Source organism: Schistocerca serialis, chromosome 5 (assembly GCF_023864345.2).
Source record: "Schistocerca serialis cubense isolate TAMUIC-IGC-003099 chromosome 5, iqSchSeri2.2, whole genome shotgun sequence".
NCBI classification, from domain to species: Eukaryota; Metazoa; Arthropoda; class Insecta; order Orthoptera; family Acrididae; genus Schistocerca; species Schistocerca serialis.
This window is the reverse complement of record NC_064642.1, coordinates 662,213,437-662,237,325: the sequence shown is the minus strand read 5'-3', so window position 1 is coordinate 662,237,325 and position 23,889 is coordinate 662,213,437. Positions and strand designations below refer to the sequence as shown.

The window sequence follows — 23,889 nt, the reverse complement described above, 5'->3', positions numbered from 1 at the left end:
CTGAAAGCAAGGGGAAACTACAGCCGTAATTTTTCCCGAGGGCATGCAGCTTTACTGTATGATTAAATGATGATGGCGTCCTCTTGGGTAAAATATTACAGAGGTAAAATAGTCCCCCATTAGGATCTCCGGGCGGGGACTACTCAAGAGGATGTCGTTATCAGGAGAAAGAAAACTGGCTTTCTACGGATCGGAGCGTGAAATGTCAGATCCCTTAATCGGGCAGGTAGGTTAGAAAATTTAAAAAGAGAAATGGATAGGTTGAAGTTAGATATAGTGGGAATTAGTGAAGTTCGGTGGCAGGAGGAACAAGACTTCTGGTCAGGTGACTACAGGGTTATAGACACAAAATCAAATAGGGGTAATGCAGGAGTAGGTTTAATAATGAATAGGAAAAGAGGAATGCGGGTAAGCTACTACAAACAGCATAGTGAACGCATTATTGTGGCCAAGATAGATACGAAGCCCACACCTACTACAGTAGTACAAGTTTATATGCCAACTAGCTCTGCAGATGACGAAGAAATTGAAGAAATGTATGATTAAATAAAAGAAATTATTCAGATTGTGAAGGGAGACGAAAATTTAATAGTCGTGGGTGACTGCAATTCGAGTGTAGGAAAAGGGAGAAAAGGAAACATAGTAGGTGAATATGGAATGGGGCTAAGAAATGAAAGAGGAAGCCGCCTGGTAGAATTTTGTACAGAGCACAACATAATCATAACTAACACTTGGTTTAAGAATCATGAAAGAAGGTTGTATACATGGAAGAACCCCGGAGATACTAAAAGGCATCAGATAGATTATATAATGGTAAGACAGAGATTTAGGAACCAGATTTTAAATTGTAAGACATTTCCAGGGGCAGATGTGGACTCTGACCACAATCTATTGGTTATGACCTGTAGATTAAAACTGAAGAAACTGCAAAAAGGTGGGAATTTAAGGAGATGGGACCTGAGTAAACTGAAAGAACCAGAGGTTGTACAGAGTTTCAGGGAGAGCATAGGGGAACAATTGGCAGGAATGGGGGAAAGAAATACAGTAGAAGAAGAATGGTTAGCTTTGAGGGATGAAGTAGCGAAGGCAGCAGAGGATCAAGTAGGTAAAAAGACGAGGGCTAGTAGAAATCCTTGGGTAACAGAAGAAATATAGAATTTAATTAATGAAAGGAGAAAATATAAAAATGCAGTAAATGAAGCAGGCAAAAAGGAATACAAACGTCTCAAAAATGAGATCGACAGGAACTGCAAAATGGCTAAGCAGGGATGGCTAGAGGACAAATGTAAGAATGTAGAGGCCTATCTCACTAGGGATAATATAGATACTGCCTACAGGTAAATTAAAGAGACCTTTGGAGATAAGAGAACGACTTGTATGAATATCAAGAGCTCAGATGGAAACCCAGTTCTAAGCAAAGAAGGGAAAGCAGAAAGGTGGAAGGAGTATATAGAGGGTCTATACAAGGGCGATGTACTTGAGGACAATATTATGGAAATGGAAGAGGATGTAGATGAAGATGAAATGGCAGATATGATACTGCGAGAAGAGTTTGACAGAGCACTGAAAGACCTGAGTCGAAACAAGGCCCCCGGAGTAGACAACATTCCATTGGAACTACTGACGGCCTTGGGAGAGCCAGTCCTGAAAAAACTCTACCATCAGGTGAGCAAGATGTATGAAACAGGCGAAATACCCTCAGACTTCAAGAAGAATATAATAATTCCAATCCCAAAGAAAGCAGGTGTTGACAGATGTGAAAATTACCGAACTATCAGTTTAATAAGTCACAGCTGCAAAACACTAACACGAATTCTTTACAGACGAATGGAAAAACTAGTAGAAGCCAACCTCGGGGAAGATCAGTTTGGATTCCGTAGAAACACTGGAACACGTGAGGCAATACTGACCTTACGACTTATCTTAGAAGAAAGATTAAGGAAAGGCAAACCTATGTTTCTAGCATTTGTAGACTTAGAGAAAGATTTTGGCAATGTTGACTGGAATACCCTCTTTCAAATTCTAAAGGTGGCAGGGGTAAAATACAGGGAGCGAAAGGCTATTTACAGTTTGTACAGAAACCAGATGGCAGTTATAAGAGTCGAGGGACGTGAAAGGGAAGCAGTGGTTGGGAAGGGAGTAAGACAGGGTTGTAGCCTATCCTCGTTGTTGTTCAATCTGTATATTGAGCAAGCAGTAAAGGAAACAAAAGAAAAATTCGGAGTAGGTATTAAAATTCATGGAGAAGAAATAAAAACTTTGAGGTTCGCCGATGACATTGTAATTCTGTCAGAGACAGCAAAGGACTTGGAAGAGCAGTTGAATGGAATGAACAGTGTCTTGATAGGAGGATATAAGATGAACATCAACAAAAGCAAAATAATGATAATGGAATGTAGTCTAATTAAGTCGGGTGATGCTGAGGGAATTAGATTAGGAAATGAGGCACTTAAAGTAGTAAAGGAGTAAAGGAGTTTTGCTATTTGGGGAGCAAAATAAATGATGATGGTCGAAGTAGAGAGGATATAAAATGTAGGCTGGCAATGGCAAGGAAAGCGTTTCTGAAGAAGAGAAATTTGTTAACATCCAGCATTGATTTAAGTGTCAGGAAGTCATTTCTGAAAGTATTCGTATGGAGTGTAGCAATGTATGGAAGTGAAACATGGACGATAAATAGTTTGGACAAGAGGAGAATAGAAGCTTTCGAAATGTGGTGCTACAGAAGAATGCTGAAGATTAGATGGGTAGATCACATAACTAATGAGGAAGTATTGAATAGGATTGGGGAGAAGAGAAGTTTGTGGCACAACTTGACCAGAAGAAGGGATCGGTTGGTAGGACATGTTCTGAGGCATCAAGAGATCACCAATTTAGTATTGGAGGGCAGCGTGGAGGGTAAAAATCGTAGGGTGAGACCAAGAGATGAATACACTAAGCAGATTCAGAAGGATGTAGGTTGCAGTAGGTACTGGGAGATGAAAAAGCTTGCACAGGATAGAGTAGCATGGAGCGCTGCATCAAACCAGTCTCAGGACTGAAGACCACAACAACTACAACAACAGTAAAAATAACTTCATTAATTTATAATACAGTCGCTGTACTCAGCAAGTTCCATACAATGCGGGTATGTTAAATTTTTAGTTCATTAATCGAGAAAGTCGGGTACTTTGTAAGAGGATGAGAAAGTGCAGTAAACTTACGTCTTTCCTCCAAGTGATCTTGTATGCCGCTGGGTTGGCTGTGACTTCGCACTGCAGCAGAATATCTGCTCCCTCGTGCACCACCTCAGAATCCACGTGTACCCGCGTCACTGGAGCGTCTGCAAAAACACGAGGCCCCAACCATTATGCCGAATTCACGCAGAAATAAAATTATTCAATGCACAACCTAATAGGGAATAATCTACCGCTGCTGGCCGGAGTGGCCGTGTGGTTCTAGGCGCTACAGTCTGGAGCCGAGCGACCGCTACGGTCGCAGGTTCGAATCCTGACTCGGGCATGGATGTGTGTGATGTCCTTAGGTTAGTTAGGCTTAATTAGTTCTAAGTTCTAGGCGACTGATGACCTCAGACGTTATGTCGCATAGTGCTCAGCGTCGGTTGAGTATTCGAACGATTGCTGAAACTGTGGGAACGGGCAAAGAATTTGTAAGGCACCTTTTACATTTTTAATTTAACATGAGAAAACGTGTGCGAAACTGGTGCCGGAAGTTCTCGCAGTCGAACAAAAAAAGCGCGTAAAAAAATTGTTCTGACATTGTGAATACCATTGAAATTATCCTAATTTCTTGGAATTAGTGAGTACATGTGACAAATCTTGTTTTCTTTCCACTTATGATCCAGATACTAAGCACCGATGCACTTTAAGTGCCCAACCTTCACGGAGAGCGGAGAAAGCTCGAATGGGAAAATTCTGGTTCCAAACGACGTTGATTACTTTTTCCTCGATATCAATGGAATTGGTTATCTTCACTCGGTTCCTGAGTGTCAAATGTTAATCAACATTCTCCGTGAGAAAATAAGAAAAATAACGATCTGAATTGTAGAAGTACAATTCATGGGTTCTGCATCAAGACAGCACACGGGCTCATACTGCATTGTCTGTTAAGAGGTTACTAACGAAACACAGTATCTCATTGTTAGATAACCGGCCTTATTTCCCTGACCTAGCACCAGGTAACTTTTATCTATACCCCAACGTGAAATCTTAATTAAAAAAAACGCGATTTTATTCAACTGAAACAGTGAAAGTAAAAGCGGCACACGTCATCTTGGAGTTCACAGAGGAAGTCTTCCAGCACTGTTTCCATGAACGGAAAATTTTCATGGAACGTTGTACGGAATTCGCATGGAAATTAGTACGGATAGAGGAGGGGAGTATACTAAAGGTGAGAATAACTAAATATGTATGTTTTCGAAAGGAAACGTTTCCAGCAGTAATCCCAATATTTAATAGCCACACCTCGCGCGACATCCAAAGATTCAGTTTCCCAAGGCCGAGAAGATAGATGGCAGGTTGTATTTCGTCTAAATGCTAGCCTTCGGTGTTGCTGGACGGGGAGTTGAAATACAGGGTGTAACAAAAATGTACGGCACAAATAGCTGGACACATTCCTCACACTTAGACGAAGAAATTATTTTATATGAACACTGATCGGAAACGCTTTGTTTCCGTGTTACAACTCATTTTCTCAAACTCATTAATTATGGGAAACACATAAGAACAGAAGACTGTAGTCATGGTGCCGTCTGGTTACATTGTTCACCGCCAGTGTTTCGTTTCACGTGTCCCTATTGCCATGCGACGTACGTCATTTCTTGTTTACAGGTAACATCAGCTGTTCCAGAAATTAGTACGACCGTTGCAAGCACTACGCAGAGTTAATCACAGACCTGGTTTGTGCAATGGCAATGTACACAAATGCAGAGATTGCAGATGCCCATCTGAAGAATGGATTAGCTGACGTCACTGGCGCTCGCGCTCAGCTTCTGCGTTGGGAGAGATTTCCACGATGAGGGTTCCCCGACAGGAAAACGTATGAAGTCATTTATCGTCGACTTAGGGAACAGGGGGCATTTAAGCCTGATATTCGCGACTGGGAGAGTACTACAAGGACGAGACACCGCAACGAGAGAGCAGCAATTCTTCGTGGAGTTGACGACTATCCTCGTGTCAGTACAAAACATGTAGCTGCAACAATGAATGCTAACGACATGATTGTCTGACGAGTGGTAAACGAGGAGCAGCCTTAGCCATACATTTTACAGCGTGTAGGCACTATCAGTAGATAATTTACCTGCACGGTCGTCTGTCAATGTTTTAGTTAACAAGGTGCCAACCCCTAATTTTCGTGCAATATCGCTGCTCACAGATGAGGCGTCAATTCAAAGAGGTCAGGTTGTAAATTTTCACAATTGGCATGTATCGGCACACGGCGATCCTCACGCAACTGTTGAAGCGAGTCATTAAGAAACGATTTTCTGTCACTGTTTGTGTCAGCACTGTTGATGACTGTTTGGTAGGGCCTCGTTTTCTTCCAAAAGGCGAGGTTATCATAATTTTGTGGAGAATGTTCAAACGGATCTGTAAGTAGATGTGACCTTAAAAAATGGTTCAAATGGCTCTGAGCACTATGGGACTTAATTTCTGAGGTCATCAGTCCCCTAGAACTTAGAACTACTTAAACCAAACTAACCTAAGGACATCACACACAACCATGCCCGAGGCAGGATTCGAACCTGCGACCGTAGCGGTCGCGCGGTTCCAGACTGTAGCGCCTAGAGCCGCTTGGCCACTGTGGCCGGCAGATGTGCCCTTAGCTGTGCGACAAAACAAGTACATCATGTCCTAAGGTACCTAAATAAAAGATTCGGTGACTGATGGATAGTCAGAGATGGGCCAATTGTCTGACATCCACGCTCTCCGGATCTATACCTACTGGACTTTTATTTGTGGAGCCATTTGAAAGCTCTTGTGTACGAAATCCTCACTAGAAGATATTCAGTGTCTACGTCCCCGTGTTGTGGACAGCAGCGAAGTCATGCGCAGTACTCCAAGGGATATAACAGCGCATCCGAGATTCACAACAATGGCGGGTTAATAGTTGTATCAATTAATAAAATGTTCCGGGCTGTTATGCCGTAGTCGAATGAATTTCACCTTAAAACCCGAAGTTTCCTCCCCCTCTATAATTAGTATCGAGCAAGGGTGTGAATCGGACATTCAACATAGTAACGATCTGCCCCCGGAAAAAGATATCCGTAGATGAGAACAAAACGCCGCGTTTTAAGGTGAAATCCTTTCGGCCACGGCATAACAGCCTGGAACATTTTATTAACTGCGACATTTTCGGTTGTGTCAATGCCCACGGAGAACATATTGAACCTCTCCTGTGAGAAAGGGTTGCATGTGATATGCTTGTGCTTTCTGTTCTTGTGTGTTTATAATTAGTAATGAGTTGGAGAAAAAGAGTTGTAACATGTAAGCAAAGCGTTTTGAGGCCCATATTCATATAACGTAAGTTCTGTGACTACGTGTGAGGAACATGTTTTCCAATTTCTGCCATACATTTTTGTTACATCCTGTGTATCACCAATGAGTAACTGAATAATTGGTATCCGCCCGCTGAAATGAATATGGTGTTAACACCGTCACGTAATGTTCACAGTGATTTACTCCCCTCTCCGAAATCCAAAGCTCTCATTCCGCCGATTACGGACGTTAGTGGCCGCGTATTGAAGATCTCGAAACACAGCACATCGTCTACAAACGCGGACGAAACATACACCACCACCTTCAACCGGCCATAGATTCTCACAAATCGCTGGAGAAAGCAGGATTTTACTGAATACGGCGTAGTCGTGGTGATGTATGCATATAGGTACTACAAAAATAGCGGTGAATAAAAGACTGGAAGAACATAAGGTCATATGTAGAACGGGAGAAGGGAACCGCACTTAATAGTCATCACCGTTTTCGTACAGATCTATGGTATATGCAGGGCTTGGACAGAAATTGAAGTGACGGAAGTGGAAGCGCCAGATGGCCGAGCATTTAAAAAAATTTGCAGTTTTTTGGTGCGAGTCGGGCGAAGCCTGAGCCGTTCATCGAAGTGTGGTTTCCTGACTGCGGTTGGCGCTGTCACAAGAAAAAAACGGCAGTCCGAGAGTCGTAGGGTCGAGTCTCTATGCTGAAGCTTTTACACTGTTTTATTTAAAATTTTTACATTGATTCCTCTGCAAATAAACCGATTAATGCTCAGTATATTGTCTTTATTAATATTTTCGTAAAAGGCATGAAAAGAAGAGACAATTGCGAGCATTTTAGGATGTAAAATTAGGCAATTTAGTTATTTAACATTTGATGATTTATACGTGCTGGAAGTCTTTCCTAATGTGCAGTAGCTACAATGCTTCCACTGACGAACTCGCTTCCACTTCTGAGCAGACTGTTTGGTGCTATAGACCTTTTTTTTCTCTATTTTACGTATTTGACAAGCCAATGTGGAGCTTCTGTTTTATATAGGAGTGTGCTCTCGTTATGTTCGTGCTGTTCATGCACAGTAATCTTATTTCCAGAAGATCCGAAGATGACAGCCAGACTCTGTTGAAAACGGCCATTGGAGAAACAAAACCAAAATAATACTATTACAAACTCTGTCTTGGTTGCCAAATATTCTTATTTACCAATTATCAGATAGCTCCCAGCGACATGTGCAACTTATAAAAGGAGAAGTCATAGAGGACGACGCTAATAATGATTATTTGAATAAAAATTTCAATTGTGTTTCCCTGAGCGCCACATATTAACGTGACTTAGCGAAAACTAAAAGAAAGATAGAAAGACTCTGATAATATTACTGTAGTGAATAGGTCTCCAGCTAGGAAAAAGAGAGAAAAAGCACACTACACATTTACGAAAAGTCAGTTTGAAAACTGTGGACGAATATGTATGTTATGTGGCTTTATATTACAACATTTGAGGAGACTGACATCTGAATAAATGAAAAAGATGGGACCGATGGAGCTCTCAGACTACTAGTAACTGAAACGAATGATGAACTCTGCAAAAAACAACAAATTAAAAAAGAACTTGTGCTCGGTTCCACTGGATTCTGGGCTCTAAAACATTCCAGAAACGTCGAGATCGAGTATGTTAACCTATAATCTTTTTTGAGGAAAACTTCTAAATTTTTTTAAAATTAATTAAAATCCAAATGACGTACGGGAAGTCTACTAACCTTAACATAAGAATAGTAAACACTCTTATGTAGTTCTCAGATTCAGGAATAATTGCTGAAATGTTTTATTTTGATATGTGAAATAAATAATTAAAATTGGTGTGGGTCACTGGTTGCCGATTAACGAAATGCTACTCATTAGATGGAGCACATATTGACGAAGAAAGAAGTGGATGGGCAGCAGAATGCTTGAAAATGGGCAAAGGGTGGAAGAGAGCATGCATGCATTCGGAACCTTCCCTCTCGTTTTTTTTTTTTTTTTTTTTTTTTCACATGCGCTTTGTTCCAACGGAGCTTCGCTAGAGTAAGAGGAGAGAGGTATCATCTGGACACACCTTTAAGGTGTATAAGGTATGCCTACATAATGCCTCTTTCCTCTTGCGCTGTCGCCGACGCATGGGAATAGAAGGGCAAGCACAAAGATTTGTGGAGAGAAAGCGTACACGCATGGTGCTTCTTTTGTCCACACGATGCCTCTTTACGCAATCACCCTACTGTGGATCCCCCCTTCTTTGCATGTTGCGATTACTGCGTTTACTGTGATAAAAAGAAGATAGAAAAAGAAAACGCAAAAGCGACTGTAGGTGATGAAGTATCTAAATAATAGAGATACGAAAAATACAAAGTGAGAACAACGTTTTGTTTGCAAATTTCGGAAGGAGGTCTCAGTGAGATTTTAGATTTTCTGCTTGGGATACTGCAGCGATGAGACTGGCAATAACATTCCGTCAGCTAGTAACCGGCGACTTGTATACCAGTTTTAACAACTTTTCCGCATTTCAGAACAGAGCATTTCAGTGACTATTTCTGAAACTGAGAAATACTTAGGGAAGGTTCTCAGTCGTCATGTGAAGGTTAATTAACTTTCAATGCGTCATTTTTATTTTCTTTTAAATAAAAAAGTAGTTTACACACCTGAAAGATTTGTGGATTAATATTCAAGCACTCGACAAATTTGTGGATTTCATAGTTGCCCACTAGAACGGTCGTTGCCTTTTAAAAATATTGTATTTTTTGCATTATCTGTGCCCATCACTTCTATTTCTAGAAGATTGTTGACCAGCTACAAATACCCCATCAATTATTTTGCTTACCCTTCTGTGTTTTCCTACTTTGAAACTTACAGTATCTTATACAGTAATATGATACGAAACATTTTATCTAATACTTCACGCTAGGACTTCACATCTCAAATTTTTATTCAAATAATCTTTAGAAACGGAATTTCATATGACTTTTCTTTGTAATCATCTGTAAATTTAAGTGTGCTTCGTTTGGAGTCAACAGACATTACTGCACATAAATCGCTTCATAGCATAACTCAATACAGTACATAATGAATCACACATAGGCTCTAGATGCCGGTCGGCTGCTGAAAAGCGCAAAGATTCCACCAAAGGCGGGAAGCACTGATCTTAACGCTCGGCTTCCATTTTCGAGAAATTACATACACAGATGCGCCGTTGGAAATTTATACACATACGCAAACTTGAACAGAAATAGCCGGCCGCTGTGGTCTAGCGGTTCTAGGCCCTCAGTCCGGAACCGCGCGTCTGCTATGGTCGCAGATTCGAATCCTGCCTCAGGCATGGATGTGTGTGATGTCCTTAGGTTAGTTAGGTTTAAGTAGTTTTAAGTTCTAGAGGACTGATGACCACAGATGTTAAGTCCCATAGTGCTCAAAGCCATTTGAACCTTTTTTGATCAGAAATAAGGAATCGTGCGGACGCACCTGATTTCAATAGACCCGTGCTGCTGGTTAGCGGTGTTAGTTCAGCATTTGGCCGCAGTAGGCGGTAGCTGCTGGCACGCGTTGCGCTTGCTACGCCATCCTGCGGCTCTTCTTCTAACTAACTCGCCACGAAACAAGACTTCGGTTCCAGGCAATCTTGCCTAAATAGCGGTTCCTCATTGTCAAATCGCGGATAAACCGATAAAGAGTATGACAATACGTTGAAAGTATTATTTTTCTGAAATATGCACCATTACACATGAATTCTGAGCACCGAATTTTTTTCATTATTTCTACAAAACGGTTTCCTCTATTACGATTCTTAAATGTTCAAGCTACAATACTTCGTGTTATTTACCTTTCTTCCAGATTCTTCTCCAAGGATTTCTGTATAGAAAGGAATGTTGCAGTAGTCACAATTCGCGATTTATGTGCAATATGCAAACATACAAGCAGAGTCTTCATTTCTCTACAAGGATAGACACTGTGAAAACATGTACCGTATAATACAGATTCGATGGAAGATATCCTTTACAGAATATCGAACGCTGTATGAAAATTATTTTACATTCTTTGATTACGAAACGGCGTCGTTTCGAGATAATCATGAAAAAGTAAACAAAAGTAACAGGGTATTAATCAAAACAATTTACAAATAAGAATGCATTTCGCTTCAATTCGAAGCGTAAGGTGCACTTTCTGCATTCAAATGATTTATATGTAAGACTCGTCAGTTCTTTCAATTGTTTTAGTGCTCTCGCTAGTAATGTTTTGTATAAACATTTTTGCCATCATTTATACCCCTTAGTCGATGATATACACATCGTAAAATAGGACATACTGTGATGTTCGAAGACTGATGTTCAGTTACTTTTTATGTGCAGTCAATACGACGATTTCCCTCTGGTTCCTAAGTAGCTTTCGGAAACACCAGTGGTTCTGAACTTAGTTTGAGCAGAGCTAGAGAACTATTTTTCAAACCAGAGAGTACGTCAAGAACTTATTACACAGAACAAACCGTTTAGACCTTTCAAACCACTTGAAACTGACCGAGAAAATGCAGTATTTCTTGAAGTATTTTATTAGAGCACTCATCCGCTCATATCTCTAAGCCGGCTCTTACTCGTCGTGGAAGATCCTTCTAGAATGCTTTAAGACTTTGACTATATTTTTCCACTCACATGTACAATGTACGGCCCTTTGCCAACATCGTAAGACGTAATTAAGAGCAATTCTTATTTCTTAAGTGCCATTATTAATTATAGTATCCAAAGATGCTAGCAACAACTGAAATATCAAACGTGGACATCAGTAGTAAAAAATCCAGAAGAGAACTAGGTGGATTTTCTCTTATAGCAATTACGATCGTAGACACATCTCAGGAAGTTATTTCCTCTATTATCACTAGGCTTGGCCTACAAGCTAAACATAACAAACAAAACAAACGGGCGTTAGCCTGCAAGGTCAAAATCAGACACTCTAACTCGGAAGTTCAATCTGAAGGATTGTACGCTACAGAGTGTCTTATCTTATATGGAAAGCGGCAGCTACAAGATCTCAAAAATAAAGAAATACTCGGACCGCAGAAGACTACTGATGGAATTTGGAAGAAGAGAAAAACGAAGAACGCTATTATTTGGTGGATGTATTCCAATCTCAGTCTTGTCCGCAGCTCGTGGTCTAGTTACTAGCGTTGCTGCTTCTGAATCACAATGTCCTGGGTTAGGTTCCCGGCATGTTTGGAAACTTTCCCTTCCTGGGGACTGGATGTTTGTGTGCCCTCATCATTTCATCATCATCATCACCATTCGTGACGGTGACTAGATTGGACTGTGAAAAAAACTTGGACTGTGTACAAATTGTACTTCGTACGGACACTGATGACCGCGCAGTTGAAAGCCTCACAAGCTAAACATCATCATCACACAATTTCTGTCTTCCTCTACAGATTTTGCCCTCTACAGCTCCCTCTAGAACCATGGAAGTCATTCCCCGATGTCTTAACAGATGTCCTTTCACCCCGCCTCTTTTCTTGTCAGTGTTTTCCAAATATTCCTTTCCTCTCCGATTCTGCGCAGAACTTCCTCATTCCGTACCTCATCAGTCCATATATTTTTCAACATACGCCAGTAGCACCACATCTCAAATGCTTCGATTCTCTTCAGTTCAGGTTTCCAGACCGTCCATGTTTCACTACCATAGAGTGCTGTGCTCCAAACGGACACATACTAAGGCTAGATGAAAGCAGACTGACCAAAAGGATCTTCAAGTACAACGTGGGGTTAAAGACCACGTCAGAATGTGTAGATGAGGTGAAGAGGGTTGCAACGGAAGTTGAAATTACGCCACAGATGGTCCACAATAGAGGAGAGTTCAGAAGCAGAGTTAAGAGTGCAATATCATTGCAAGGGAAACGATCAAACAGAAAGCCCAAATGGACCATGTCCGAGGAGGAAAGAAAAAAAAGTGAAAGAATGGAGAGGTTCAGGGAGAAGAAAAGAAAAGCAAGGAAGTCCTAAGTCCTTTGCGGTCCATTGCTGGCAAAATTCAGAAGTTAAAAAAACAGAAAAAAATACTACTTTCTCCTTTCTCTTCCTTGTACACTTCACACTCTTCAAATAACACCACCTCCAGACACTTGCTGATTTGCTGTAAGCTTTTATTTCTGACACTAAACGTGTTTCGGACAAAAATGCATTTTCAGCAGTCAACTTAATTGAATCACATGTGCGTATCAGAGCCTAACACAAGCTGGGTGATCTCATCCGGCAGACACTTGTAAGCCTCTCACAGTAAGGAGAGATCCAAAATTTGCCATTGGAATGTACATATCTTTAAGCGTAAAAAGTGTCGGCAGTCAAGCAGACGTATCTGAGATCGCCAGTCAATGTAGGCGCTCATACGTTTATATTTCACAATCCACCACTACATTACAGTAGTTCAAATATATTGATGCGACTCGCGTGTATTAATTAGTCATTATTTAAAACGTAATGACATAAAATAGTGTTAATACAGGTAGCAGACCTGAGAGACAATTTAATTAACTCTTATTTGCGGCATCTTTCGCGCAACAATTGTAAATGAACGATCATGACCTCACTGGCGGAAGCAGTTGCTTTGAATTTTTTCTTCTGTGGAGAGTGGGAATGGGGCCATTCCATCGACTGTGTTGGGCTCAAAATGGTGTACGCAGGTGTCATCACCTGTCACAATTCGGTACAGGAAGGCCTCCCCCTCAGCTTCAAAACGTTGCAACAAATTAAGACAAATGTTTTTTCCTTGCGGTTTGTGATCCACGGTTAGACACCAAGGGACCCATCCTGCACATATTTTTGAACATCCAAGAGCGCGGATAGTTGCAACCACACTTCGTTTGCTGATTGATAGATGCAGCGCCAACTGCCGAGTCGTAATGCGTTTCTTCTCGCGAATGACAGCATCAGCTCGCTGCAACATGTCAGCTATGACAGCTGCGGATGGTCTCCCCCACCGTTGCAAATCGTGCATCTCCGCCACCGCCTTCTGATGATCTCACCCTCCGTGCCCAGCGACTATTTTGTCTGTCGACAGCAGATGCTCCATAGGCTTGGAACAAGCGTTTGTGAATATTTCCTAAAGTTTCTTTCCCTGCATTTAGAAATTCAATTACGACACGTTGCTTGTAACGTACATCACCTACAGACGCCATTTTGGAACTGTCCTGTAGCTACGCTAGCTGTCGGAAGTGACGGAAACTTGGCGCGCTCACTCAGGAGTAGAGTTGTGGCGATTCGTGAATGAGTCGTTCATTTGAACGACTCTAAATAAAGAACCGTAAGAATCGAATCGTGATACGTACGAATCGTCGTTCAAAAGATTCGTAAGAACGATTGCGTGTTTCCGTGTCGTGACGATTCCAAGTTCCAACGATTCATCGATTCTTTGTACGCTACGCTTCAAAGGCAACTTCCGAATCATGCCGAGTCGTGCCGAATGATTACGACGGCCAGATGGCAGTGAAGTGGAGGATGCATGTGAACAAAGGAAGCTCGGAACGAACAAACGAAGTTCGTGGGCCGTAATATTACTCGTGAAAACCAAGCTGCACTTTGCGGTAGCTGACGGGAACGAGCGTAAAGGCATTTCCCATTTACTATCGCTACCATCAGCCACCGCGCCGACGTCAGCTTAGTTCGCGCGAGTAATGCACGAACTAGTGATGACACAAACGATATACAGCGAGTACACAGCTCCCAATACACACGATTAAAATCAAGAAATCCAAGTATTATGAATAAATACGTACCTCTTATTTGCTGCAGATGCAATGCAAAACACACACACCTTCTTTACACACGAGCAATAGCACTTGAATTATGTATGTTTAGCGTATCTCGAAAACGTCCCCAACGATTTGGATGAAATTTTGTATTTACACTGGTTTTTGCTTTTTGAGATCACCTACATAGTTCCATTCTTTCGTAAAAAGTCAATTTTACTAGATTATATCCTCCATAGTTCCATTCGTAAAAACGCATTTTTATATTATAAAAACGCTATTTCACATGTTTTTATAACGCCATCTCGTAAAACCATTTCCATCATATCTTATCATGACACAGTTCGATTCTAGCCCCATTGACAATTTCAGACATGTCCTGCCATCTGTGAGTAAGATGTAGAACTTTTTGCATTCCATAAGAATCGTGCCATCGCAAACTAGAATGAATCGTGAAAGAATCGTGTACGAATCGTAGGAATCGATTCGAAATGTGAGATTGAATCGTAGGAATCGAATCGGGAAAAGAATCGTGTTGCCCAACTCTACTCAGGAGTCTTCAAATAATACTTACGTAACGTTTCGCATTCGTAGCATTGTTATCGGCTGAGAAAAAAAAATGCGGTGCGTTACTTTCTGGGCAACCGTCGTATAAATTTTCGTCTTATGCGCACCAGTGATCACTACTCCATGTACGGCGCTACATTCATGGTAGTTTCCAATCTGCCTGAAATGCTCCGCTGAATCCTTTTTGAAATTGCAGCATTACAAGAAACAGCAGCTGCAGCGCCTTGAAGCATGCAGATTTCTACGACAGCCGTCTTGGTAATATGTTGAGCCCTGCGAGCCACCAAACCGCGTGCCCAACAAAGAGAAATTGCTATCAAACAAGATCTGTTTCTTTAATTCTCTTTCTCAGTTCACTGTAGGAACTTGAACAGATCTCTACAACAGTCTCTACTGAATTGCAGTTTAATAATTTTAGTCAGCCTTTAATGATCTTCAGTGAGTTAGACTAGAGAAGATTATTGGGCTAATGAACTAAATGTCGTTAGCCACATAACAAATTGCCAGAATTATCTAAAGTAAATCAAATATTACGTTTTCACTACCAGTTATTTTAGCACCCTTGTGAAATAGAATCCATCTAATTTGACAGACTGCACAACGCTACAAAATAAGCTAGTCTTTTATTGTGTACCACTGGAGCTTAGGGTCGCTTCCGTGCCGCTTTTGCTCTCAATAAACGATCCTATGACGAAACGGGGTGCTTGGCTCTTCCCTGTCTCCTCCTCCCTGTCTCGTCTGAAAACGGTGCCTCACTCAAATAAAGGTCAAACGAGGATTTTGTAAACTGAAGGGAGACCGTGATAATCCGGCAGTCGATAGTCCGGTAGACCGGATAGTCCGGCACACATCAGAAATTTTTCCGCGTTGTTAGCTCGGCCAGGAAATAGTCGTTCGCCTTCGAGAAACATCGGAAGTGTTCGGCGAGGTGCCTCGTCGGTATAACAACACCTGTCTGCTTCACTGGGCGAAGAAGTCGAGATGGAAAGCGATGTAAATGTTAATGAGTTGTCAACTGATCGCCGTGAACTTGTTCCAGTGACAAATTCAGGAACCAGTAATGAACTTCGTTTTCAGCAGAAGAAGTTGATGAATAAATCGACACTGATAGACGTTTAGCTATCGAAGAAAAGCTGACGGTGTGGTATTATGATGTTTTCAACGCACATGAGTCACCATGAACAGAGTACGAAAGAAAAAAATCACCTGCAAGTCGCATCTTTTGGGAGTTTATCCTTTTCTACGATTGTTTTCATGTGGTTGTTCCACTTTAAATCGTCCTTACTTAGACATTCAATGGGTGTGCCTACTTCTAGTGGTTGTTCGGATATCTCCAATAGGCAGTTTAAGCAGTTGCTGTTGGCTGTTAGCAAAGACTCCGCAAAACCAAGAGTTTGGGCATATCATCGGTGCAGAGGTCCTTTGGTAATGCTGAAACTGGGAGCGACTGGCGGCTAAATGAAACTGAAAAGTCCCTTCCCCTTATCCGATTTTAGTCTTTCTGTCCATTAAGGTAAATGCCGAATCGGTCCCCTGAAAATTTTATAGGAAGTTTCCTTTCTCGCCCTAAACGAGAAGTTTCCGACTAGCTGAGGTGTTCGTCGTTTCGTGTCGTTAAATCTTCCTCCTATCTTTCGTTAATGATAAGACCATGGCCAATCAAACAACAGTCAGCGCTGTGGTGCAGGTCATCTAATAAGGTTACAGCTTCTAACAAATGTTCATTTAGTCTTTAGTAATTATTTGGAACCGGCGCTCACAGCCTGAACTAAATAAGCGAGTAAAGTCATTGTTTCTTTATACACCGACCTCTTCGTGAGGAAACTCGCGGTTTCGAGGAATATTTACTAACAGCCGACAGAAACTGCTTAAACTGCCTATTGCAGATTTCCGAATCGCTACGAGAAGCTGGATGTTCCTTCTGCGATACTGCAGAAAGACTTGGCGCGTATGTAGCTCATTGTACATGACTGATGCCAGGGGTGGTCACGAGAATGTACGATCGCAAGAAGACCGCGGTCCGGAGGGCCACGCGGCTCTTCCAAGAGGGAAGAACATCGTGTACGGCGTATGGCTGTGGTTCATCGCACTGCATCTGCAGCGAACTGTTACAAATCGCTTACTTCAAGTACAGCTCGGAGCCAGACGCCCTGTAGCGTACATCCAATTGACCCCTAACTACGACCATTTGCGACGTCAGTGATGACAACCGAGAACTCATTGAATGGCAGGGTGGAAGACTGTTGTGTGTTCTGATGAAAAGTGGTTCCGCCTCGGTGCCAGTGATGGCCGTATGTTGGTTAGGAGGATGACAGTTGAGGGCTTGCAGCCAACCTGTCTGCGTGCCAGACACACTGGACCTGGGGTGCGATTTCGTACTCTCGCACTCTCGTAGTTATCCCACGCACGCTGACGGCAAATTTGTACGTCAGTCTGGTGACGCGACCTATTTTCCTGACGTTCATGAACAGCATTCCAGGGGGCGTTTTGAACCAGGACAACGTTCGTCCACGTAGCGCTGATGTAGTCCATCATTGTCTACAGAGTGTCGACATGTTGCCTTGGCCTGTTCGATCAACAGATCTGTCCCTATTCGAGAAAATGTGTGACGTCATCGGACGGTAACTCCAGCGTCATCTACAAACAGCATTAACCGTCTCTGTATCGACCGACCAGGGGCAACAGGCTTGGAACTCCGTTCAAATGGCTCTGAGCACTATGGGACTTAACATCTGTGGTCATCAGTCCCATAGAACTTAGAACTACTTAAACCTAACTAACCTAAGGACATCACACACATCCATGCCCGAGGCAGGATTCGAACCTGCGACCGTAGCAGTCGCGCGGTTCAGGACTGAGCGCCTAGAATTGGAACTCCGTCCCACAAGCTTACTACCGCTGTCTGACAACACAACGCATGCTTGCATTAAACAGACTGGCGGTTACACTGGTTATGTAACAGCATTTCGCATTTTCGATGGCTTATCTCGCGCTTACATTAAACTGTGATCTTGCAATACTAGTCATTTAAATAATTTATGTTACCTAGACAAATGTATTCGCGAAATTCCATCACTTTACATCAACTGCTTTCAGGTGTTGCGATTTTATTTCGTCAGTGTATACCTAACAGAAACAGCCTGGATATCCATCTTGAAGTAAAGACGATAAAATATCCATGTAGGCCGTAGACAGCTGATTATGGAAAATAGTTGTATATTTTGCTACATACAGCAGAATAACACCTGAAAAATAGCTTAGTTTAATCTGCTGAATTACTGGTGGATTTTCCGTTACACAGAAAGCTGTCACACTCTCGACGTGTCCGTCTGCAGAACGACTTTCCTAGAAACAAAGGTTAGTGTCCTATATGAATATTAATTTGCATTATTGCCATCTTCTCTAAGAAATGTGAGTAAGTCAATCAGTAAAATGAATAAAACAATCCTTTCATGAATTAGATGTGAAGTCGATTGCCATTTACTTCTCTTCGTAACTGGCAAAACAAGTATCGTATGTTCCATTCTTCGACGACTCCGCGTAGCAACACATCTCAAATGCATACTTCTCTTCCTAACCGGTTTCCTCACAGTTCGTGTTTCACTACCATACAGTGCTGTACTCTAAACTTTCACACTCCGAAATTTTTTCGTGAAGGCAGAGGCTTGACATTAGTACGATCCTTTTGGCCAGGACTGCCTTCTTGGTCAGTACTAGTCTACTTCTCATTTTCTTCGTCATGCTTTCTTCTGCTTCGCAGGTAACAGACTTCCTTAGCTTTGTTCATAAAGTGGTCACCAATTTTGATGCTAAGTTTATCGCTAATATTATTTCTGCTGCTTCTCATTACTTGCGTCTTTCTTCGATTTGCTATCAGTCCATATTCTCTAGTGCTTAGAATACCCACATCCTGTAATTCTTCTTCACTTCCACCCAGGATGGCAATGTTGTCAGCGAACCCTTCATTGATATCCTTTCACACTGAATTTTAATTCCACTCCTGAAGCTTTCTTTTATTTTCGTCATTGCTTCTTCGATGTACAGATTGAACAGTAGGGTTGAAAGTCCTACGCCCTGCTTTATCCGAGCAATTCGATCTTTATCTTCCACTCCTATTGTTCCTTGGTTCTTCTACATGTTGTATATTACCCATCTTAACTCTAGTTTATCCCTGGTTTTCTCATAATTTCGAACATCTTGCATCACTTGACATTTTCAAACGTCTTTTCCAGTTGTACAGATCTTGCCAACGTCTCTTGATTTTTCTTTAGTCTTAGTTTCATTACCAACCGCAACGTCAGAGTTTCCTCTCTGGTGCCTTTCATTTTGCAATAATTCTCTCACTTTTCGGCTCTTGCAATCTTCAGAATTGTGTGGATGACGTTTTCCCGAAAGTTTGATGGTATGTATACAGCCACCGCGTACATTCTACAGACTGACGTGAATAGTCACTTTGTGTCACATCCCCCAATGATTTTAGAAAATCCAATGGAATGTTATTTAACCCTTCTGGCTTACTTGGTCTTATGTCTTACAAAGCTCTTTAAGATCTGATTCTCATACTTAATCCCCTATCTCTGACCTGTCGACTCCCGTTTCCTCTTCTGTCACGTCATCAGACATGTCGCTCACCCTCATAGAGACCTTCAGTGTACTCTTTCCACCTACCTGCTCTCTCCTCTGTATTTAACAGTGAAATTCCCATTGCACTTTTAATGTTGCCCCATTTGCTTTTAATTTCTTCGAAGGTAGCTACGATTTTTCTATATGATAAGTCAGTCCTTTCGACAACTATTTCGTTTTCGATTGCTTCAAATTTTTCATGTAACCATTTCGCTTTAACTTTCGGGAATTTACTATTTATTTCCTTCCCGAATGACTTGTGTTTCCGTACTGCTGAATTTGCCTAAGCATTTTTGTACATCCTTCTTTCGTCGATCAGTTAAAGTATTTTCTCCTGCCCATGGTTCTACATCTACATCTACGTGATTACGCTGCTATTCACAATAAAGTGCCTGGCAGAGGGTTCAATGAACCACCTTCAAGCTGTTTCTCTACCGTTCCACTCTCGAATGGCCCTGATTTCTCTTATTTTATCGTGATAATCATTTCCCCCTTTGTAGGTGGGTGCCAACATAATATTTTCGCAATGGGAGAAGAAATCTGGTGATTGAAATTTTACGAGAAGATCCCGTCGCAACGAAAAACGCCTTTGTTTTAATGATTTCCACTCCAGTTCACGTATCATGTTTGTGACACTATATCGCCTATTTCGCGATAATACAAAACGGGCTGCTCTTCTTTGAACTTTTTCGATGTCACCTGTCAGTCTCACCTGATGCGGATACCACACAGCACAGCAATACTCCATAATAGGGCGGACAAGCGTCGTGTAAGTAGTCTCTTCAGCAGATCTGTTGCACCTTCTAAGCGTTCTGCCTATGAGTCGCAGTCTTCGATTTGCTCTACCCACAACATAATATATATGATCATTTCAATTCAGGTTATTTGTAATTGTAATCCGAGTTACCTTCCTTGTACTTGAGTTTCTCTTTCCCGCTTCTGTGCCTGCCCCGTTTATACATTTCTTGTCCTCTTCGACTGAACCGCCTACTGTACCATTTATTACAGGAATATCTATACCCTCAGATAACTCCAAGCATATCTATTCCATATTGCTGTACTTACAGCCTTAGAAAATTTCAAGCGTATCTCATCATTCGTTAGTACATCAGTATCCCACTTCTTTGAGCTTCTTTTCTTCCTGACTAGTCTCCTAAACTTCAGCCAATTCTTCGTCACTACTAAATTGTGATCTAAGACTATATCTGCTTCTGGGTAGGCCATGCAATCCAATATCTGATTTCTGAATCTCTGCTTGACCATGAAGTAATCTAACTGAAACCGAGTATTCGCTTCTACTAGTTGAAATTTATTGCAGAAATCAATTAGCCTCTGTTTTCTCTCATTACTAATACTAAGTCCATATTCTCCCATAGCCTTTTCTTCTGCTCCTTCCTCTACAGCTGCAGCCCAATCCCCCAACACTATTATTTTATCTCTCTTCACGTACTGAGGGTCTCACATACTTTCTCTATCTCTTGATCTTCAGCTTGCGACGTCGGCATGTATCCTTGAACTATCGTTGTCGCTGTTGGCCCTCCCTCGATTCTGATGAGAACAAACGTGTTATTGAACTGTTCACAGTAACACACTCTCTGTCGTACCTTCTTATTCATAACGAATCCTACTCCCGTTACAATATTTTATGCTGCTCTAGATATTACCCGATACTCGTCTGACTAGAAAACCACAGATGAAACTTGGGTGCACTACTATACCCAGAGATAAAACAATAGTCAAAGCAGTGGTAACATGCCGATTCTCCGTCACCAAAGAAAGCGAAGACAATTCCTTCGACGGAAAAGGTCGTGGCATCAGTGTTCTGGATGCAAAGGGGATTCTGTTTGTATATTATCTCCCCACTGGGCAAACAGTTAGTGGAGAATACTTCGCTAACCTCCTGGACAAATTGCAACAGAAGATTATGCGAAAAAAGAGCAGGTTTAGCAACGAAGAATGTCATCTTCCATCAAGACAATTCACACCCACACCTATGTGCCATCGCCATGGCAAAATTACACGAACTAAGGTATGAATTGCTGCGACACCCACCTTATTCATCTGATATGGCTCCGTCAGACTTCCATCTCTTCCCAAAACTGAAAATTTTTCTTGGTGGACGAAGATTCACTTCAAACGAAGAATTCATAGCCGGAATTGACAAGTATTTTGCAGACCTTGAGGAAACTCATTTTCGAGATAGCATCAAGGTACTGGAACATCGTTGGACCAAGTGAATTATTCTAAAAGGGGACTACATTCAAACATAAAAAAGTTTCAGTGATGTAAGTACTTTTTTCCTATTCCGTTCCGAGAACTTTTCAAACCACCCTCGTAGACTGCAAAGTCCTGGTGACCTTTTACTGTCAACTTGAGTGTCACGTCACAACACATCCGTTGGAGAAGCACAGTCCTCTACCTATTAAAACCGACGTGTACACTTGTAAAAGAGCAACAGATATAGCTTTGAACTTAAAAACGATTTCAGAAAGCAAATAACGAAACCGTGGAACGTATTCTTTTTTTCCATAAAAAAAGCGTAAGAGTTGCGCCTTAGGCATCAGCTAAATAGTGTGGTACTCACAGTGCACGTTCAGCACCAGGGTGTCCTCCATGGCTGGCACGTTGAGGCGCGGGTTCGACGCCAGACAGCGCAATAGCTGGTCGTGATCCGCCTGCGCCGGCGTCCACGTCAGCGTCGATGTAGTCTCGCTGCCATCCAGTGACACCTATGAAAATCAGGGTCGCTCAGGGCCACAAATGGTTCGACCACAGAAAGGGCGAGGCTTCAGACAACAGAACAAATGACAACAACAATGATGTAACCGTGTCGTAATAATGTGAACTCGAATGCTATTCAAAAAAAAAAAAAACAAGATATTCATCGTCTTACAGTCCACTTACAACACATTAAGAATTAGTGCTATTTGCAGCTTATTCCAGTGTAGGCCTCCCTTCAGGGAGCTGAAATATTTGTTCATATTAATTACCTTACATATCGTGTGGAGGCTACAAAACAGAGTTTAGACTTATGGTCTATCAGTGAATGAAACTAAAGATAAGGAATTAACTGCTCAAATGCTGATCTGGCACTCATTATTTTGTATCTATTCTCTGTTAAAGTCGGATTTATTCTTTCTCCCGGCTTTGTCAAACAATGGGCTTCATCTCCTGATATTTTGCTAAAACAGTAAACTCGTCTGTAGAACAATTAAGTACCCCACAATAGGTTCAGAAGTGTCCTCCACACATTCATTTTCTGTGGTACGGTTCTTAAAATATCCCGGCAAACTCCCACTATTAGAGCAGCAAAGGAGAGCCGTTGCTCCCATCCGCATCCTGGGAAGTTCCGCAAGCCACATTACATGTCTCACTGTCTGAAACTAGTCCTTACTTGTGTTGGTGATCCTTGATGCCCTACGACGGTAGCTACCAAGCGCAAAGGTTAACACCAGTTAAACTTTTGCAAGGGTTAAGTAATGTAGAACATGAATTTAGTTTTTGAATTAATTCTTAGATTGTGTACGGTCTGTTTATTTTCACATTTGTTTTAGGGCTGCGGCCGTTGGTGGCCGAGCGGTTCTAGTCACTTCATTCTGGAACCGCGCGACCGCTACGGTCGCAGGTTCGAATCCTGCTTCGGGCATGGATGTGTGTGATGTCCTTAGGTTAGTTAGGTTTAAGTAGTTCTAAGTTCTGGGGGACTGATAACCTTAGATGTTAAGTCCCATAGTGCTCAGAGCCATTTTTTTAGGGCTGCTAATCAATTTCCAAGCGTGTCATGAAAGTCATCGTGTATGTCAGATATGTAATTTCACAACCCTATTAGGCATATGCAGTAACTGGGATGAAATGTTTCAGAATACATGAACAAACTAAATTGATTCCTTAAAGAAATAACTCAGTTGGGACAAACGAAGTTTGTCATATTCACTAATTGTTAGCTGGCGCACCTACAGTAAAGCATGAAATAATATTTATAAGAAATATATGTATTCTTCTTTTTCTTCTTCTGCCAAACCAGGGTTTTCCTCGTCGCCTGTCCCGGCCACATCACGTCTTCCTCCGTCTTCCCGCACCCATTCTTCCAATAGGATTGTACTCCATTGCTTGTCAAGGGATTCTCTGGCTGCCTCCCCTAGTTCTTTCCTTATTTCTCAAATTCTTATTCTCCCTTCTCTTGTGCAACCTTTCACTGATATAAGGTACTCCACTTCTGATGTTTCAATTCGTCTTAGGTGTTTTCATCTTAATGTCAAACTTCCTGCTCCATACAGAAATGTGGGTAGTGCCACGACTTTACAAAATTTAGTTTGGGTTTCTCTTCTAATTTTACTCTTCAATGTTCTTTTTATTATGCCACATATAATATGTTGATAGGTGTTAATCTTCTTGTTTATATCTTTCTCTTCTTCTTCAAATGTTATATCACATCCTAGATACTGGAAATGGGATACTATTTATATTA

General features: G+C 41.7%; 1 protein-coding gene across 1 annotated transcript in view; it reads right to left on the bottom strand.

Moving 5' to 3' along the window:
- Positions 1–23,889, bottom strand: part of LOC126482162 (nephrin-like) — a 180,578-nt gene that overhangs the window by 32,373 nt on the left and 124,316 nt on the right. The window contains exons 8-9 of the mRNA XM_050106139.1: positions 22,006–22,150; positions 3,201–3,319 (exon numbers count right to left, since the gene is read on the bottom strand). Coding sequence (XP_049962096.1) covers positions 3,201–3,319; positions 22,006–22,150 — 264 coding nt within the window. The remainder of the gene's footprint in view (positions 1–3,200; positions 3,320–22,005; positions 22,151–23,889) is intronic.